At 40.4% G+C, this 21121-nt stretch overlaps 1 protein-coding gene across 1 annotated transcript in view; it reads left to right on the top strand.

Annotated features, from left to right (window-relative positions):
* musk (muscle, skeletal, receptor tyrosine kinase) overlaps nt 1-19490 on the top strand; it is a 61700-nt gene extending 42210 nt beyond the window's left edge. The window contains exons 11-17 of the mRNA XM_011481962.4: nt 824-847; nt 970-1058; nt 11520-11694; nt 11877-12057; nt 13285-13476; nt 14979-15127; nt 16689-19490. Coding sequence (XP_011480264.1) covers nt 824-847; nt 970-1058; nt 11520-11694; nt 11877-12057; nt 13285-13476; nt 14979-15127; nt 16689-17422 — 1544 coding nt within the window. The 3' untranslated portion in view covers nt 17423-19490. The remainder of the gene's footprint in view (nt 1-823; nt 848-969; nt 1059-11519; nt 11695-11876; nt 12058-13284; nt 13477-14978; nt 15128-16688) is intronic.
* The last annotated feature ends 1631 nt before the right edge of the window (nt 19491-21121 follow it).

The raw sequence follows: 21121 nt of genomic DNA, 5'->3' as shown, positions 1-21121 counted from the left end.
TTTGTGCACTGTGGGTGTGGTTGTGCAAGTCAAACCAGGTCAAACTTTAATCAATCAGGGACCCTGATTTGGTAGTGCCATATGGATGACAACCCCCTTTTAATTCATGGGTGTATCAGCAGTTTGAAAATGAATGATGGAGGAGAAAATAATGATTGCAGTTTGTGCCCGGCTGGAATTATATGACACCAAGTCTTTCAGGTATAGAGCTGTGAAAGTAAAAGCCTGGAGCAAAATTCATGAGATTTACACCGCTTTGACATTTTGCACCAAGCCTCTTCTAACTGTTACTGTGCTAGTACACAGTAGAAAAAGTAGAAGAAGCCCCTCCCTTTTTGTTCAGTGTGAACACCATATGGTAAACTCGGCTTTTTAAACTCGCGTCGCAGCTGTGAATGTAACATAACAGTCTAACAAGCCAACTGTGGTTCACTTTACAAAAGGTTTAGTTGTTTTGCAAGTGAACCCTGTTGCAATGTACTACAATATGAATGCAGACCAATCCAGCAAACCAGGTGCCAAATTTAAAAGTAAAGAATGTGAATGCTTTAGTTTTAGGAAAAAAATGTTGTACAGTTAAAAAAAGTGGGAAAATTCAAGCTACTTTCCAAAATTTTTTTGCCTTTTTTTTAGAGCAGTGAGTGCTAGTTTTAATCCATGAAGAAAACAACTACTGTCAGTTAAATTAAAAGCAGAGCAAAACTAAGATTGGGTGTTTTTGACGTTTCCTTTTCAATCACACGGTGCCCACTTTACAATACTGAACTGAACACTTGTTTGACATACAAAAATATAACTTTATTTTACTTTTTTTTCATTTCAGATCTCAGCAAAGATGAAATTACAAGTAAGTATGTAAAAAGATCCAGCCCACATATCACACAACTATTATTCCTTCATTTATGAAACATCAACTGACACAAATGCCATTGTAATCCATCTGATTATCTTTTGGTGCGGTTTTTACAGCAACCTGTTACAATGACAAAGGACGCCTTTATCAAGGCAACATAAATGTCACAAGGTCGGGGATACCATGCCAGCCCTGGAACCAACAGGTATTATTGTTTATTCTTCACCAATGAGAAAAAAAGTGAGCGATGCAATAAACTTCTTTTAGCCTCTGGACATTTATTATTTTTAACAAAAAAAGCACTCCTCCAGCTTGGGGGTCACTGCCCTAAGGGCTCCAATTACCACCGGAACAACTGTCACCTTCACATTCCATTCTTTCTCCAGTTCATCTCTGAGTCCCTGGTATTCCTCCAGTTTCTCATGTTCCTTTTTCCTGATGTTTCTGTTGCTTGGTACTGCCACATCCACAGCAACAGCTTTCCATTTCTCTTTGTCAAGCTCTACAATGTCTGGTTGGTTCTCCATTACACTCCGGTCAGTCTGGATCTGGACGTCCCACAAAATATTTGCTCTCTCATTCTCTACCACCTTCGAAGGTGTTTCCCATTTTGACTTTACTTTTAGTGCAGGAAACTCTCCAGATGTTCAGTGAGGATCTCTGAATCATTCAATGTGACCTAAATGACTAATGATGCCGGCTTTTCGGCACTTTGAAAGCAGTGCAAGCAGACACGTTACCCAAGCTTCACGAATCCATTCACAAAGTGCGGCATAACTCGCCCGGCGCTGCCTCCAACAACAATAAAAGCCATGCTCCGTTGTGCGTATCCTTCTGCACTGCTCCCATTCTTCTCAGCAGTGTAATTAATCAGGATGTCTAAAGTCAATGACGCCTCGTCCATGTTGGTGATGTAGCTGGGCTGGAGGTGTTTGTCAATGACCTTTTTACTGCAGTGTGAGCAGAAGATGAACATCTGTTCATTGTAATTTGCTGGAAGTCATTGCAGCACGGTAATCCTCGCCCGGATGGAAAGATGACTACGTTTCATAAAAGGAAAGCAAAAGCTTCCTCTGTGCGTTACTGCTCTCAGTCGAATGGTGACTGCAGAGAAGCTTCTCCAAGCTGATCGCTGGTTGTTATCCATCACTCGAGTCGCCTTTTTCCGCGGAAACTCAGCTGCGTCTTCTTGACTTGTCGGAGTTCATTTTCCAGCTTCCTCCACTTGTGAACCATGGATTAATTAATCTTGAATTCTCTTGCAGCTGCTCTCATGTTCTTCCGCGTAGCTGATAGCTTGCAGTCTAAACTGTGCTTCAGCGATGTTGTAAACTATGCTATTCAGGGCCACACTTCCCTCCCCCATTCTCGTGCAGTCTTCTTCTATGCCCCACAACAACACATGAGACCCACCACCTCATAGGGCACCTCCTATATTTTGGAGAAAATTCAAGACTTTTATGTGCGCCTTATGGTCCTGAAAAATTGGTATTCACTTTTGGAAATTTTAAGCTTGTTTCCAGATAGCTGACCAAAGGATTTTAACACTGTCAATATATGTGTTTTTTATGGGATTGCTCATATAAAAAACCAGATGCTCTGCATATAGCAAGACTTTATTTTTTATGCACTATCGATACTATCAAAAACCCTCATTGCTTATATAGCTGTTGAAAGGTTTTCTAGTGCTAGCGCAAATAATAGTGGGGGGAGCGGACACCCTTGTCTTGTTCCCCAAAAATGAGAATGGGGCAGAGTGTTGGTTGTTTGTGCAGACTGAGGCACTGAGAGAAAAATACAGTAATCCATGGAATTAACCAAGCTGTCTAAGGGTATAAAAAAGATGGTCCACTCCACCCTTTCAAAGGGCTTCTCAGCATCAAGTGTTGGATCTGAAACTCTTTGGTTTTATGTTAAAAATGAAGTCTAGGTTTTTTGTAGCTTAATCTGATAAGGTTATGGGTAAATCTCTACTGTAGACAATTTCTGGAATGAAACATTTGTCAATCAGAAAGCACCTTGTTTTTAAATTGAAATGAGAGTGAAATGTTTGTCCAATCCAAGACTTATGTAGTTTCCAATGATAAGAGTTGCGTAGATGTATTTCCTGAGTTCAAATTTACGTGCATTTGATTGCAAGGTTTTGCCCTCCAGTGTTTAGTAAAATAATGCTCACTGCTTCTCCGCCAGCAGCAATCTCTCCGGTCAAATTAGGTTGAGTCAGTGTCCAGCAGTAGTAATATCCGATTGATCTTAAACAGTAAATAACAAGAAAGCAGAGTCCCCTGTACGAGAAACACATAATATTATTAGAGTATTTTGACTGCCTGAAATGGTACATTGGTATCCCAGAGTAACAAAAGAAGTAAAGGCTTGGCCATCACTGCTTGGAGCGTTTCTCTGCGACCTTGGGTGTGTATTCCTCAAATATCTGGATTGGCGAGGCCTGAAACTGGAGTTTCCTTCGCTTCCAGCAGGCCTCTCAGAGTCGAATAATCACCGTTCTGGGCCAGCACCCGGTACCGGTTTAGTAATGAGTGCTCTGTGGGCCAGATCCAGTTCAGGAGGGATGTCAAAATCTAGTCACCACACTTCAGCCAGGATGTCAGCAAAGATATTCGTGGGTCTGGGTCCCTCTATTGAATCTGGGAGATCAATTATTCTTATGTTTTTTTCTCCGACTGCGACTTTCCATATCAATCGTTTTAGCTGTCAGTTTAGCATTACAAGCAGCTAATGCTTCACACATTTCCTCTAGAGCTTGAATTTGTTGAGCTTGTACAGTGCCTTGCGAAAGTATTTGGCTCCCTTGAACTTTTCAAGCTTTTGCCACATTTCAGGCTTCAAACATAAAGATATGAAACTGTAATTCTTGGTGAAGAATCAACAACAAGTGGGACACAATCATGAAGTGGAACAAAATTTATTGGATATTTCAAACTTGTTTAACAAATACAAAACCTAAATATTGGGTGTGCAAACTTATTCAGCCCCTTTACTTTCAGTGCAGCAAACTCTCTCCAGATGTTCAGTGAGGATCTCTGAATGATCCAATGTTGACCAAAATGACTAATGATGATAAATAGAATCCACCTGTATGTAATCAAGTCTCTGTATAAATGCACCTGCTCTGTGATAGTGTCAGACGGCCATTAAAAATGCAGAGAGCATCGTGAAGAACAAGGAACACACCAGGCAGGTCCGAGATACTGTTGTGGAGAGGTTTAAAGCCGGATTTGGAAACAAAAATATTTCCCAAGCTTTAAACATCCCAAGGAGCACTGTGCAGCTGATAATATTTGAAATGGAAGGAGTATCAGACCACTGCAAATCTACAAAGACTCTAAACATTCAGCTCAAACAAGGAGAAGACTGATCAAAGATGCAGCCAAGATGCCCATGATCACTCTGTATGAACTGCAGAGATCTACAGCTGAGGTGGGAGAGTCTGTCCATAGGACAGCAATCAGGCGTGTAATGCACAAATCTGGCCTTTATGGCAGAGTGGCAAAAAGAAAGCCATTTCTTAAAGATATCCATAAAAATTGTTGTTTAAACTTTGCCACAAGCCACCTTGCAGACACACCAAACATGTGAAAAAGGTGCTCCGAAGGTGATCCAAAACGTAAAGCAAAATCTACAATGGAATGATTCACAAATAAATATATGCAGGTGTTAGAATGGGCAAGTCAAAGTCTAGACCTGAATCCAATCGAGAATCTGTGAAAAGAACTGAAAACTGCTGTTCACAAACGCTCTCCATCCAACCTTACTGAGCTCGAGCTGTTTTGCAAAGAGGATTGGGCAAAAACCTCAGTTTCTCATTGTGCAAAACTGATAGAGACATATCCCAAGCAACTTACAGCTGTAATCACAGCGAAATGTGGCGCTACAAAGTATTAACTTAAGGGGGCTCAATAATTTTGCATGCCAATTTTTTTGTTTGTTTTTTTTGTTAAAAAAGTTTGAAATATCCAATAAATTTCACTCCACTTTATGATTTGGTCCCACTTGTTGTTGATTCTTTGCAAAACATTAGTTTTATTTCTTCAAGTTTGCTGCCTGAAATGTTACAAAAGGTTGAAAAGTTCAAGGGGGGCGATTACTTTCGGAAGGCACTACAGCGGTCAGGTGATGTACCTGAAAGTCTCCTGGAAACTTTGAATAAAGCACTGAGGGCAATCCCTTCCTCAACACTTCAGCAGCAGTGATCCTTGAGATGCTTGGCTATGAGAGGAACCATGGGAGAAAACAATACCTGCCGTGGAAGCAATGGTTGGAAGCTAAAATCAAGGCAGCTAGGAGGGATGGGAGTCAGTTGACAGAGGCCAAAAGATGTACAGTGAAAAAGCAAGTACCTAAGAGAAACAGCCAGATTCCCATACTTGAAGCAATGAAAACTGCCAAACAAAAGCTCCTGGCCTTGAGCAGCTGCCTAAAAAGGTATACAAGAGACAGTGAAGCCAGATGGATAAACAGGCTGTTGGCAACTCAACCTGCAAAAGTGTACGCTCAGTGGCTGGGTCAAAAGAGCTGAGCAGACCCACTAAGGATGGAAACTGAACAGTACTGGAAAAATATATGGTAAAAATAACAGCATAACAGCAATGCCGAATGGCTGGTCTCTTTAAAAAAAGAACATAACAATCTCCCTGAACAGAATCCAGTGACCATCACAGTGGCAGACATCCAACAAAGAGTCTCAGGTATGAAGAACTGGACAGCACAGGGCCCTCACATGATACATGCTTACTGGCTAAAGAATCTCACTGCACAAATTAACCAAATGCAAAGAAATGGGACTCTTCCCGAATGACTAATGAAAGGGCGAACAATCCTGATCCAGAAGGATCCCTCAAAGGGTGCAGTACCATAAAACTACCGTCCAATAACTTGTCTCTCCACAAGATGGAATCTCATGTTAGGCATCATTGCAGATAAGATAAACAGGCACATGGATAAATACATGAGCAACGCACAGAAGGGCATTGCTAGAGACTCCTGGTTGACAGAACAGTAGCTCAAGACTGCAGGTCACCACCAATTCACATGATTGCATGGTTTCTCAGGACTGCCCGAAGCGGCACTTCCGCCTTCAAAAGCCGCCTCAAAGCTAGTCTTCTGCTCAGAGACTTGGTTCTCCCGGGAGACACGGTCAGGCGGAGTGAGGTCTGAAGCGTCTTCCACAGCGTTGTACATCACAAGTCACCCTTCCCTTCCCTTCACTTCACACAAACACGAAGACTCCGGCTGCACTGATCAGACATTCTTCGCTCGTGCAGAGCATGTAGCCACACCGAGTGAGCACTGACGTCACCCCCCCCCCCCCCTGGAAATGCTCACTGGTATTGAGTTTTGCTACACTTCTGCGGGGTGAATTTGAAAACGAAAATGCAATCCTCTCTTTGCATTTTCGCTTTAATTATGTCACAGAATGAGCGTTCTAAAGGAGTGACATTTTTTTTTGAGTCATTTGATGCAGTTACATTGTGAAAATGAAAAAGCATTTCTGTTAATCCATTTTAATGAACTGAATTTTGCTGCACAGAAGAAGAAAAAGAAACCACGGTTTGGCGGATTGCTTTTTATTTTTAATTTTGAGTCAACAAATGCAGCTTCATTTTGAAAGTGAAAAAGTATTTCTGGTATTGACTTTTATTTTTAACTATGCTCCAGAAAAATGTCCTTAAAATAAAGCAAGAGAACTTTAAAGGTGCCTTTAAATTATTTTAAATAAAGTCAAAGACAATTCTAAATCATTTTACATCGAAGAAAATAAAATTAAAACGTATGAAACTAACAAGAAACAGGTTTTTATCTTAACTTTTCTGTCCATAGGCATTGAAGCAGTGGTGAAAAAGTGAGCCGGCGCCCCCTTTGAATCGGAGCCCCGGAGAACCACCCGTAATCCCCATACCTAAAACCGCTACTGGTAGGACCAATAGAATAAGCTAGTCCCCCATTTCCCATCATCTATCTAATTTACATTCCCTCATGCTATTTTACAGCCCTTCGTAATCCCAATCTAACAATAGCGGTGCGACAAAATTGGCAAGCAGTACTGGAGTTGTCTAGCCATACAGTTTTAAGCTGAGACAAGGAAAACAAAGACGTACATGGATCAGTTTGTCTGCAGGTGGATGCATCAGAATGGAGCAGAGCAGAGAGCTTGTGACCTGCTGATTCTAACTTCTAAGTCACTGCTACAGGGTTTTTCTAACAGCATTTCTTCGTCTCCTCCTGATTTGAATACTCAGGCAATTTTGAGATTCATGTTCTTTATATGTAGCATGAAAGGAAATGCCACAAGAACCTGTTAAAACAACATAAACAGAATTTTCAACAGAGTGGGTCTTTAAAAACATTTTTAAGTTTAGGAACAGGTTTGGATGGAATGTTTAGTAACTTTTAACTGAATAACTCAACTTTTTCACCAGTGCTTCCATGCCTATTGACAGATAAATTAAGATAAACTCTGTTTCTTTGTTGCGGAGCTGATATAACTTTAACACTTTGGGGGTGTGAAGATCATATTATTTTACAAGCTGTCATTGAATCACAGTGACCTAAAAAAAAAAAGGAAAAACATTTCAGACATCCAAATACAGTCATTACCTCCTAAGTGACTTTACTCTGGTCCCATATTATATAAGTTGGCACTTGGCAGCCATTTATTTTTTGGTACAACTCCTAAGGAGACACAGAGGCCATGACTTTCTTTTTAGGAAACCACAGCTTTACAATAAACCCATCAATAAACGTAAATATGATTTTTTTTACTTGTTCTGTCCAGCAACTGAGCAAAAAGATAATACCTGAAGGGCTCTGGTGTTGGACAGATTTTAATTTTAGGAAAGGGGGTTGTAAATCTTCAGACACAAAAGGTATATATTTTTATATATATATATATATATTTTTTAACTTGTCCTGTCCAACAGCTGGGCAGGCAGATGAGAACTGAGGGCCTTTTGTGTTGGACATATTTTACTTTAACAACAGGGGTTATTAATCTTCAGACAAACCAAAGGTATATCTGAATAAACCCCTTTTGTAATAGAGCCAAACTTTATTAATTTCAATCATGTTTGAAAATCTTTGGTGTTGGACCGGACGGAAAAGGAAAGGAGGGAAGAAGAGAGAGGGATGTTAGAGGGATGTTAGAGAGGGGGGGTAGGAGGGTGATAATAGGAGGGGGGGGGGGGTAAGACCATGAAGCAGCATAGAGCAGCAAGTTTACTGGTTGTTTATCATTACGGTAAGGTTCAAATGTAGTACAAAAGGGCTGCAAAAATGTCCACATGTCAACATGTACACAAAACAGATAGTGTTCACACACGCATACTTATGCTTTTAAACCAACTAGTGTGAAATATTTCATTCATTCAATCATGCAAACTATTAGTGCAAAGGTGAGCTAACACCTGTTCTCAGGTGAGTGTTTATGTTCTTCTAAAATGGATGGTGGAATGTGAAAAGAAGGAAGGAGAGTGCCCAGCCATCCCCACACCAAGACCCCCGCTGCAGCAGCAGCGGCAGCCGGAACCCCTCAACGCCACACGGCAGCAGGCAAGGAACAACAGCCCCCCGGGCGACAAAATCCGCCACAAGTTAAATTTGGCGGGTAGGGCACTGAGGGGACATCTCCTGATTATTCACGGTGATGTCCCCTTACCCTCCCCACCAAGGGGCCCTAAATGTCTAAGGTGCGGTTAAAACTGGTGGGTAGGGTGCTAGGAGGACATCTGCTGCTTGCTGGCAGTGATGTTCAAGCACCCCCCCTACCAAGGGCCCTACATGTCTAAGGTGCAAATTAAACCAAAGAGGGGGGGCCCACTCCATACGGCAACCATGGGAGAGGGAACAACTGCCAAGTAGCCCCCCCCCCCCCCCCAACCCCCCAAGGCGTATCGCAGGATAAACCCCCCACCCCTTCACCCTAATATGAGGTTATATGAGGAAGGGGGTAAGTTGGGGACAGCTGGTAGACTGTCCCCCGGTGGTCAAACAGCTGTCCCCCAGCCCCCCCTCAGCATAGGGTTCAGGTCCCCCCAGCCCAGGGGCCCCAATCCCGGAGGCGCCGACACCCCAGGCCCAGCACCACCCACCCCACACAGAGAGAGAGGAGCCAGGCCCCCACCCCCAAGCGCCGGCCCTAGAAGAGATCTGGTCAGGCCTCGAAGGGACCTCCAAATCTAACCATGAGTTGGTTTCTGGATTATTTTTTAACCATTTTAAGATGTATTGTAATCTATTTGCAAGAAAATACTTGTGGAAGTTAGGTAATTCTAATCCTCCACAGCTTTTTGCAGATTTTAAAGTTTTTAGACTAATTCTTGCAGGTTTATTGTTCCATAAAAAGCTTGATATGGATGAGTCTAATGTTTTGAACCATTTTAGTGGCGGTTGTGTGGGAATCATTGAGAAGAGATAATTAACTTTAGGTAAGATTTTCATTTTAACCGTGGCTACCTTGCCCATAAGGGACAGAGGCAGGTTGGTCCAGCGTGTTAGATCGTCCTGTATGTTTTTCAGTAATGGTGTGTAGTTTAGCTGCACCAGTTCTGATAGTTTGGGGGAAAAGTTGATACCTAGATATTTGATATTTCCTGATTTGACTGGTATTGTGAGTCTTTGCTCCGCATTACTGTTCAGTGGTAATAAAACAGACTTATTCCAATTAATGGAATAGTCTGATATGGAGGAGAATTCATTAATGATTGTTGCTGTTTCATTTACAGAATGTAAATTACTTAAAAACAGTAATATGTCATCTGCATAGAGACTAATTTTATGATGGCTGTGTTTGGGTTTAATTCCTTTAATGCCCTCATTCTGTCTTATTGCTGCAGCCAGGTATATATTTGTATAAACCCCTTCTGTATTTGTCATGCTCCGGATTTAGACCGACAGGTACAAGGCAAAAAAAAAACAATAAAAACCACTCCAGAGGTTTTTGTGAATGAAAAAATGCCTATTATTTTTATTTTACAGCAGGTAACAGCAGCAGCAATGTCAGCACATGCTCTGAAACACAGACTCCTCTCTCTTATCACCCATGAACCAAAATTCACACTCTTTTATAAGACAAGGCCCCTCCCCTGCGCCAGGTGGTTCCAGTTGAGGTTAATGGTTGACTTTTGGTCAGGCCCTACAAAAGCCTACCAAACCCTGAGGTCGGTTCCTTTGACCTAGGAAGTGAAACTGAAAAAGGTAAGACACAAGTCAGGAAAACCTACTAAAATACATACACCCCAAGGCTCAGATGTGATGAGTGATCTCAGGCAAGACCACAAGCCTTGGGGTGTCTGTGTCCCTGCTGTGGTGTGATCCCCAGCTTGTGGTCTTGTTTAAGAACTCAGGGATCTCTCTCCCTGCACTGAGAGAGGGCTGGGGGGCCAAGGAAGCCAGCACCCAAGAGATACACCCACTACTGCTGAGGGGCTGGTTTCCCCACCAGGGATGGGGTAGGGGACAGAAGATCAGACGCCCCACCTTCCTTGTTTAAAGAATGTGTATGTGCATCTTTCTATGCATTAAGTTGGGGCTACACTGACACACAAAAGCAATCTGGGCCCAACAAAGTTGGTAGTTTGTACCCTAAAAGTTCCAACAATGTAACTAATAAAACTACACAAACATATTCTATGTTCCCACAAGACACACACTTAAAGTCCCTGCAGCCCAAAAGGCACTTCATGTTTTTACAGCTTTGCTCTGTGCGAGGGTCTGTTTTGGTGAACTGTTAGTGCTCTCCCATGCAGTGTTGTGATTCTATGGATGTTAGCCAGTTTAGCAGAGAGCGAGGGAGAAGGAAGGCTCATCGTGTCACATCCTGCCTCTGAAAGCAATAAGCTTTCACATGCACATGTTCCATTCAGTGCAGGCACACACTCTGCAGATTCTTGAGGAACAAGTCACTAAATTTTGAAGGAGCACTGGATAACCTCTAAGTGTATTCAGCTAAAAAAAAGTATTTCCATCTTGTGACTGAATGCATTGATTGTTTAAAGTTCCACTCTGATCATCTTTTGATCTATTCATTCGCAGTGGTCTTTTAATTATCATGATGCAGTTTAAGCTTAATTCTTTTTACAAATGTCCTGCATCATCAGAAAAATGCCACGAGAACATGTTAAAAATACCAAATACACAATTTCCATCGGAGTGGGTCTTTAAAGGCAAATTGAGTTGTTGCATGGGTTTGAACTATAAAGTGCACTTTAAAGCCTTAATTTATTAAAAAAACAACAACAACAGTGCGTCTTATAATATGTAGTTCCAAAGATATGGATTGATTATGGTTGTGCTTATTGATGTTAAGAGGTACACGGCGCTCTGTCAAAGTGTTTGGTTGGGTATTATTGTAAATTCGCTAACATGACAAACATTATCAGCTCTCCAAAACTATCCATGTTATTTACAGAGATCTGGTTTTGGCGGGTTTTTTCTTGCCATTGTTCCATCTTGTCATGTTATCTTCAGATCTTCGAGGGTTGTGGCTGTTTTTAGTGATTTTATCTAGACTTTAAAGTAACCCACCTGCAGGCACTGCAATGGTTACAAATCTTACAAATGCAAAAAAAAATGTGTAAAAAAAGGTTAATTGAAAGATTGAAAAAAAATTTGCTCTTAAAAAATAATTTTTCTTTGTATTTTTTTTCTGCAGGTCCCCCACCAGCATCGTCTGTCTGTAGACATTATTCCAGAGCTGAAGAACTCTCACAACCACTGTAGGAACCCTGGTGGAATCAGTGACAGGCCTTGGTGTTACACCTCCAACCCTAACATACGCTTGGAATACTGTGTTGTGCCACAGTGTGGGAAAACAACCATACCACCAGGTTGGTTTTTAGTTTTTTGTTCATACTCTTTGTATGTAAATACTTAAATAAATAAATGAACAAAAAAAAAATGCCAGAAAAACGAATTAAGAGTGAAAAATGGCTATTAGTCTGCAATAAAAAATAATTTACGATAACCTTGTATTTACCTTTTTGAAATTGTTTCTCACTGTTTCTTGCAGTTATAAAGCCCGAGTCAACAAGGCAGAACCCTCACCTTCCTCCCACAACCTCTGTGTCTTCTCCTGCTTACTCCATGTCTGTCATCGTGATTGTCTTGACCTCGTTTGCTATCACAGTCGCCCTCTCTATTGTCATCCTCAGCTGCTACAGGCGGAGGAAACAGTGGGCAAACCGAAAAAGGTAATTGGCACCAAAAAAATGTCTTTAATATTTGGAGAACCAGGTCTTACCATGCTCTGTACAGGAGGGGCCAGAGTCGCCTTCACCTGCTGAGGAGACTGAGGTCCTTTGGCGTGTGCAGACAGCTGCTGAGGACCTTTTACGACACTGTGGTGGCCTCAGTGGTCCTTTATGGAGTTGTGTGCTGGGGGAGGGGCAGTGCAGGCAGAGACTTGAAGAGGCTTAACAAACTGGTTAGGAAGGCCGGCTCTGTCCTGGGCTGCACACTTGAGTCCATCGAGGAGGTGGCGGACAGGAGGATGTTAGCTAAGCTGACATCCATCATGGATAACCCCTCCCACCCCCTGCACAAAACTGTAGAGGCGCTGACCAGCTCCTTCAGCACAAGACTGTTGCACCCTCAGTGTAAGAAGGAGCGCTACCGCAGGTCATTCCTCCCCACAGCCATCAGACTGTACAACACTGTGTCAAAGTGACACTCCACGGTCCCAGGGGTGTTTTTTCTGTTAAGTCATTGATTCATTTACTTTTGTTGTAGTTGTTGTTTTTCAATTTTAAATTGTTTTTTGTTCCTGAACAGTTTTTTGTTTTTGTTTTTTGTGTGAACTTCATTAGTTATTTCTGTATTTTGAAAAAATTTGTAATGTTTTTTTACAGTTTACATGTTTTGCAGACCGCATGTTTTTTACACTTTTGCAGCTGTATTTATTTAATATTTATTTCTTTATTTAATAAGAATCTAATTTTGATAATAATCTTTCATAATAATTTTAGTAATATTTTTAATTATCTAATATAAATGTCATTTGTGATGTCCTTTATTGATGTTATATTATATAGATTATTTCTGAATGTCGTGTTGCTGCCACAGAAATGAAATTTCCCCATTGTGGGATTAATAAAGTCATCTATCTATCTATCTATCTATCTATCTATCTATCTATCTATCTATCTATCTATCTATCTATCTATCTATCTATCTATCTATCTATCTATCTATCTATCTATCTATCTATCTATCTATCTATCTATCTATCTATCTATCTATCTATCTATCTATCTATCTATCTATCTATCTATCTATCTATCTATCTATCTATCTATCTATCTATCTATCTATCTATCTATCTATCTATCTATCTATCTATCTATCTATCTATCTATCTATCTATCTATCTATCTATCTATCTATCTATCTAACCCGTCACTCTCTCTTTTTGTCAAAAGAGAGATGAAGATGCCAACGTTAAGCGCTCTGCCATCTGAGCTGCTGCTGGATCGCCTCCATCCCAACCCCATGTACCAGCGCGTTCCCCTGCTGCTGAACTCCAAGCTACTGGGGCTGGAGTATCCACGAAACAACATCCAGTATGTCAGAGACATTGGAGAAGGAGCCTTTGGAAGGGTTTTTCAGGCCAGGTGAGAGAATGGAATGGAGAGAACAGGGGGATCAGAATGACAATTTTTTAAACTGCAGGCATCATCTGGACCAAAGATTCTGAGTAGAACAAGAACCTTCCACGAAAATAAAAGAAAATTGTATGTAGAAATCAAACAGAATTGGTTGAAAACTAAAAACGCTTATGTGTCAGTATCTTCTGGATGCACTTAGAAAATGAGAAGAACATTTGTCAGGCAGAGGAAATGAGTAAAGGGGGAGACACTGAGACAGTGGGGAGGATATCAGGACTAAACTGGGAAGGAGGCAGAAGACTAGTGAGCATGCAAGCTACTATCCAGGATGAAACATCCAAGATGCATGAATAAATCAAGCTAAAGGCCCCCACTGACAGTGTGCTTAGTGAATGTCTCAGGCGATGGAGAGCAGAGGATGATGCGGTGTGGGAGGACAGATCCTCCTGGGAGGACAAGCCCCTGCATGGGATGCACCACCGGATCATGACTGAAGTGGCTGATATCAAATAGTCCTACCAATGGCTAGAAAGGGCTGGCCTACAGGATAGCATTGAAGCACTCATCCTGGCAGCTCAGGAACAAGCTCTGAGTTGCCACGTCTTTCTTTGACTGTCATCGGCAGCTCTCTTTTCTTCTTTGGCATTCGTCAAATATGATTAGGGCTCAGATATGAGCTCTTCTTTTCTTAGTTAATTCAAGTTGTATAAAGGTTCTGCTATGTAAGGGTGAGATGGTGCTGCCTTCACATGCTCACCCAAAATAAATATGTCTATCTATATAGATAGATGTATTTTTTAGTTATCTTTGATGGTCCTTTGCAATTAACTGGTTGATCATAATAATAATAATAATGGATTAGATTTATCTGCGCTTTTCCAGACGCTCAAAGCGCTTACATTGTGGCCATTATTCACTCACTCCTCATTCATACTTGGTGATGGTAAGCTACGGTTGTAGCCACAGCTGCCCTGGGGCAGACTGACAGAGGCGTGGCTGCCATTTCGCGCCTACGGCCCCTCTGACCATCACCGGGATCATACATGCACATTCACACACCAGTGGAGCCACACTGGAGGCAAGGAGGGTGAAGTGTCTTGCCCAAGGACACAACGACATTTGGCTGGTGGGAGCGGGGAATCAAACCGCCAACCCTTCGATCATTGGACGACCCGCTCAACCACCTGAGCCACTGTCGCCCCCTCATCGCGATGAGCACCCCTGATCTAGCCCTTCTCAGCAGTTTGAGATATCTGCACCAGGTCATTAGAGGGAGTTGGAGGCTTCAAGTCTGCCACCCTCAGCTCATAAAGCAACAATTGTATTAAAATGTGTCTGTGCTACAAATATGCAATGCCCCATGTGACTGACAATACACTTCCAGAGTAGCTGCAGTTGCTAAAATGAACAATTTCTTATGAAAAACATTGTACTCTTGTGGTTTGTTCCAGTAGCTTTGAGGAGACACTATCTTGACCAAAAGCCTGTTTAAATGTTTCTTTGTGCAGAGCACCAGGCCTCCTACAAAACAAGCCTTTCACAATGGTGGCTGTGAAGATGCTAAAGGAGGAAGCATCACCTGATATGCAGAATGACTTCCAGAGAGAGGCAGCCCTCATGGCTGAATTTGACCATCCCAACATTGTTAAACTTCTGGGTGAGTGTGAAAAAATTAGAAACAGTTGGAATTTATATTAGATCCTTACAGGATCGGACTGAAAGCTCAAAGGAGAAAAAAAACCTGGCAAAAAACAGACACCAAACCCCTAAAATAAATAGAGAAAAAGGAAATGTTGAAAAGCTTGAGGAAAGGCAAAAGAGGACAGATCAATTTCTTTCATTTCTTGCATTATTAGTTCTGTATCTTGATAGATAGTAATTTGGTCATAGACAATTTAAGCAATGGATGATGCAGAGGCCTGAATTGAGCGACATGAAGCGGAGGACGATTGCTGTCATGAAGTCCATTTATTTCTAATAAGGCATACCTCAAGGGGCATTATTCCACTCCATGGTCACTTACAAAATAAATAAATACTGAATAAATTATTATTTATTAGTTATAAATTATTATTATTACCTAATTGTATAGGTTTCCACTTGCACATTTAACTTCTAAATGTTAATGTTTTTCCTGGTCTTGACTGCAATTCATTGAACTACTTAAGACTGGACTGTTTTCCAGTAAATGAGAGCTCCTTGACAACTAATGTGCTTTGGTTTGCCTAAGTAAAACATGTTGAAGTTTAACTCCATTAAAACTGCCTATATTGTCTAAAGCAAATAGCTGACATCCAAATGCACTTTCAGAAACGCATGCAGGAATCCTGTCCAAAATTTGTTGACTGTTAAACTAAAATAAAGAGTTTACAGCTCCTAAATATGGTTTATATCAACTTTGATGAAGGGTAGTCATTTTTAAAACTCTACTGCATCTGTGGCCGGTCATGACTAAATAATTCCCTGTAATTTTCTATACGCAGAAGACTAAAACATTATTATTGTTTAAAGTTGACAATGGGCTTCGGTATCTCCCTGTGTGGAAACTCGTCATCCAAATGTTCGAAATCTGTAAAAATAGCTTGAAGAAGAAAACAAAAATATCTAACCAGAAGGACACTAACCTACACAATATGACCTGAAATTTTGTGTTTTTTGCCAAAAACAACTCTAGAAAAATTTGCAAGTCTGCATCTGACAAATGACAAAGCAAAAAAGTTCAAAGTGATGCACTGATGCATTTGAAAGAATGCCACAGGTTGTGTCTTGTGTGCTGTTTTCCCAAAGCATTTACTTCAGGTCTGTAAATATGATTATGACAACTTCTAGATCCATTAATTTAATGCGATCCATTAAATTAAGCTGCTCAGCTTTCATCCTCCACTTCCAATTTACCACTACAGCACACCCCATCTCTGACACAAACAGGTTTTAACAGTACATAGTGTATACATCCTACGTCTCCTAAGACTACACACTCCTATGAGTACATGAACGAGCACATCTAAACTGCAAAGGGTCTCATCTGTATTCATGTCATGGCCGAGTAAATTATTTACCATTATCTGTGAATCATTTTACGTTGTGGAAAACCTGGAGCTGCTTAAACATCTTTTCACTATTAAAGAAAAAGTTTGTGTTTATGTGGGCGTAAACTCTGTTTGTTCTGCTTCTCTTATCCACATCATAAAGCACAGCTGTCCTCATGTCCTCCACAGGTGTGTGTGCTGTGGGGAAGCCCATGTGTCTGTTGTTTGAGTACATGGCTAATGGCGATCTCAACGAGTTCCTTCGTCGCCACTCTCCAACCCAGTCAATGCACACTCTCAGCTGTCCCAGCATTTCCAACCGCAGTTTCTCCTCTGATATGGAGGCAGGATCTCTTTCCTGTGTACAGCAGTTATCAATTTCTAAGCAAATTGCTGCAGGAATGGCCTACCTTTCAGAACGCAAGTTTGTCCACCGTGACCTGGCAACTCGTAATTGTCTGGTTGGGGAGGAAATGGTGGTAAAGATTGCAGACTTTGGACTTTCGAGAAACATCTACTCTGCTGATTACTACAAAGCCAATGAGAATGATGCCATTCCTATTCGCTGGATGCCCCCAGAATCCATTTTCTACAATCGCTATACAATTGAGTCGGATGTTTGGGCGTATGGGGTGGTGCTATGGGAGATTTTCTCGCATGGGATGCAGCCATATTATGGAATGGGTCACGAGGAAGTCATTTACTATGTGAGGGATGGACAGATTCTTGCTTGTCCAGAGAACTGTCCTCTAGAGCTGTACAATTTGATGCGGCTCTGCTGGAGCACTCAACCCTCGGACAGACCAAGCTTTAGTAGCATCCATCGAATTCTGGAGCGCATGCATCAGAACAAACTGAATACAAATACAGACACCGAATCTGAAAGCAACACTTTTACAGAAATGTGTGTTCCTGTGCAATAGATCATGAAAGTAAACTGTTGCCTTAAAACTAGGGGTGTAACAATTCATTTTAACGATTTGATTCAAATCATAAATTGTGGTTGCTGATACAGTTCATAGTCAATATTGGTTCATTTTGAATGATCCAATTCAACCTGATTCACTGACCTAAAATTGATCCAGGTTATCTTTAGCCAGAACTTTAACCAGTGTGACTCAGCGATAAATACCTGCTACTGAACAGTGTAGGTGAAGTTTTCCAGATTCCTTGTATTTCTTCAAGATACTCCAGCGTAAATTAAAAATGTGTACAAACAGTGCACAAGTAAACAAGAATTAATGTCAAATCCATTTACATTTTAGCTTCATAAAGTTCAGCCCACTGTTGTTTTTCTACATCAAAATAATACAAACAGAACATTATTAGAACATTCTACCACAATGTACGTTCACGTCTTTGCAGAATTCAAAATGTTTCTACAAATTGGACTAAAATGATGGCTTGATCATTTTTTGTTGCTATCACATGTGTGTTGTTCACTGTGATGGGACTTTACGTGATAGTAAAATAAACTTACCATCTCTCAATCCAAATGGTATTTTTCCAGATCAATTGTAATCATTTTTCATGTTGAAACAATTTTATAATGCTATAGGTCAATTAAAAACTTGCCTCACACAGATCAATCTGGTTGGATCGTAGAAATATAAATTGATTAATCTGTTAATTTGATTAGACCTCTACTTGAAACAGTAGGTAATATGATCATAACTGAGCACAAATGTGCAGCAATCCAATTCACTACTTTGTTTTCCTTTACATGTTTACCCTATTTAAATAACCATTATTTTTTTAGTACCAAATAAATAAATAATAAATAATTTGTTGTTTTTATGTTTTTTTAACCCTTTAACACCTGAACTGTAGCTCCAGGATTGAACTTCTTTTGACTACTTTAACTTGTCAACTGCAATTAATGTAATCCAGCAAATTCTGAAGTGGAGAAAAGCAGCCTTTGTGCCATTATGCAACACTTTAGATTCCTAAAAGGTTGCTTATCGGGGGAAAGCCGATATAAAAAGCCTAATCAAAATCGGCTGATTCCCGTTAATCTTGTGAAAGGTCGTAGGGTTACCGTTCAGAGAGAGTATGTGTTATGCAGGTGTCGCCGGCGATATCTATAGTGTTAACCCTTGTGCTATCTTAGATGACCCCCCCTTCCATTAACGTGTTCTCCCTACCATGACGAAGTTGGATAAAGGTGGAGAGGTTTTTCATGTAATCCATGGACACCAGTGAGGTTCACAAATCACGGAAGAAAAAAAGTTCAGTTACTGTCTGGTGCAGGGGTGTCAAACATACGGCCCGCGGGCCTTATCCGGCCCACCAGGTGGTTTACTCTGGCCCACACATGACGAGTAAAAATCACAAGGATGATTAAAAAAGAAAGCAAGTTTCTAGTCCATTCCTGTGGCGAGTTATGATTTTTTAAAGAAATAACCTAAATGTGCAATTCAATAAAGGAAAGGAAAAACAGTTGAAACAGCTTATCTCTGCACATAACAGCTCTGCGTCTGGGTAGGATGCAGTTTGGTTCCCTATAAGCCTTACCGCTGTTATCTTGCTATAAGGATGATCATTAGCGACACCCTAATGACCAAAATGTCGTCAAATGTGAAGTGAAGAGCCTTCCAGGAAAAATGGACAGAGTTTTCTTTCTTTCACAAAGCTGAATGCAAAACCTAAATGCTTTGTATGTCATCAACATCCCAGTGCTCAAAGAATATAACATTCAGCACCACTAAGAGACTTACCATAAAAAAATGTTTCTGTTTCTGCCACAAGTGATAAGGCCAGTGTTTTTCAACCATTTTTGAGCCACGGCACACTTTAACCTTGACAAAAATCCCGCGGCACACCAGCATCCAAAAATAAAAATAAAAAAGAAGGAGAAACTCATTGTCCGTATTGATCTACAGTCCCTCCACAATCTCAAATGCTTTTTTGTGATAATTGTGGCAGAAAAAGCTGGAAGCTGCAGTTGTTCTTTCTAAAAGATGTAATAAAAGTTAAGTTAAGATTCAATAACTTTTTGATGTGTGTTCCTTGTTGTTTTAAGACGTTAAGAGTAGAAACTCATTGTACGCTGTCACTTTAACGCAATGCATCATGGGAGGTGTAGTAGAAAAATCCGTCGACCGCAGAAAAACTCTCTTCTCTGAGCTTCATTGTTTTGTTCACTTGTTCCACGGTCTGATACCGGATTCTGTGGAAAGCTAGACCGCTAAAGACGAGCTTTAGCTGCTATTTTTGTTGGAACTGAGAGACTTTGTGAGCAGAATCGCAACAAGGAAGTGAAGACTTTAACCACTTCTGATTGGTCAGACTGATGACATGTGATTAAGCCTCCAAGAATGATTGGTGGAGACAGTTAAAGGGGCGGGACTTTTCCTAAACCAGAGCTTAAGCTGCAGCTAAATCGCGGTACCGTCATTCTTGTCAAAATGTCTTTAATATAATCAAATAAACACAAAGAAAAAAGTATTTTACGATCTTTCATATTCTTAACTTCTCAGTGTTTTATCAGGGTTTGTTTGGATGAACAAAGAGCTGATATCCTGGAGATGGAAAATGTTTTTAGATCAGTGAATGAGGGCAATAGTGTGCCGTGGCACACTGATTAAAAAACACTGGATTAGGCTACCATGTTGGTTGAGGGCTTTTTTCCAACTGAATAAAAAACTATAACAAAGCTGTTATTTTGCTTTTACGTTACTGGTCCAGCCCACTTGAGATCAGACGGGTTAAATGTGGGCCCGAACCAAAGTGAGTTTGACACCCCTGGTCTAGTGGGTCTAGATGGCCCAACTCCCAATGTTAAAGTGCCTAGGACAGCACAAGGGTTACGGGTTAATATCTGCGGTTATGTCCTGGGTTTTAGCAGGTTAGTTATACTAAACTGGTTGTTCTTCCTGATTTTTTTCCTAGAGTTTTGTGCAACAGCTATTATGTTAACTTCACAGCTTTCCAAACTCACTTTTTTTTTATTATGGGGAGGATTAGGTCATGAGAGTAACAGGTACTTTACTGAAAACATGCAGGATGTCCAACAAAGTGTTGTGTATTTACAAACCTTTGATAGCAACTCACTTTTAACTAATTCCACATTCACACAAAATCGCTTTAACCCTTTTTAAGTTAGGTTGTTTTAGTAAAAGGTTGTTCAATTATTGGGCATTGGCACTTCATTTGTGTTAACTTAGAAAACATTGCTAATCTTATTGTTATTATTTTCTTTTTAATTTGTTTTCCGGAAACAACAAAAAAAATAAAGAAAAAAATTGGCTGTCATGGTAGATTTACTTCTATATTTGACAAGCATAGAAGAATTCACAAAGTTTTTAAAAAATTTATATTTTAAAAACATTTTAATCAGTATATTTTAAATAAAAAAAGGTGTATTGGGTTATTCTCTTTTTAGCACATTTTCTCTGGTTTAAATATTGTTTGTTTTGTAACAGTTCACCCATTTTTTGGTGAGATAACATGTATTCATAACAATAAAATGTAAAAGTTCTGAATAAATAACAAAATGTAACTTATTGTTATTAAAGTTATTTTCAGTTTTGATATTATTTGCAAGTGTTTATTTAACTCCTTGTGTGGAAAAGCCTTTTTCAGTTTGGTCTTTCTGTAGTTATTAGTATTATTAACCAGTT

Source organism: Oryzias latipes, chromosome 12 (assembly GCF_053564925.1).
Source record: "Oryzias latipes strain Hd-rR chromosome 12, Olatipes_Hd-rR_3.1".
NCBI lineage: Eukaryota > Metazoa > Chordata > Actinopteri > Beloniformes > Adrianichthyidae > Oryzias > Oryzias latipes.
This window is presented reverse-complemented; position numbering and strand designations above follow the sequence as displayed.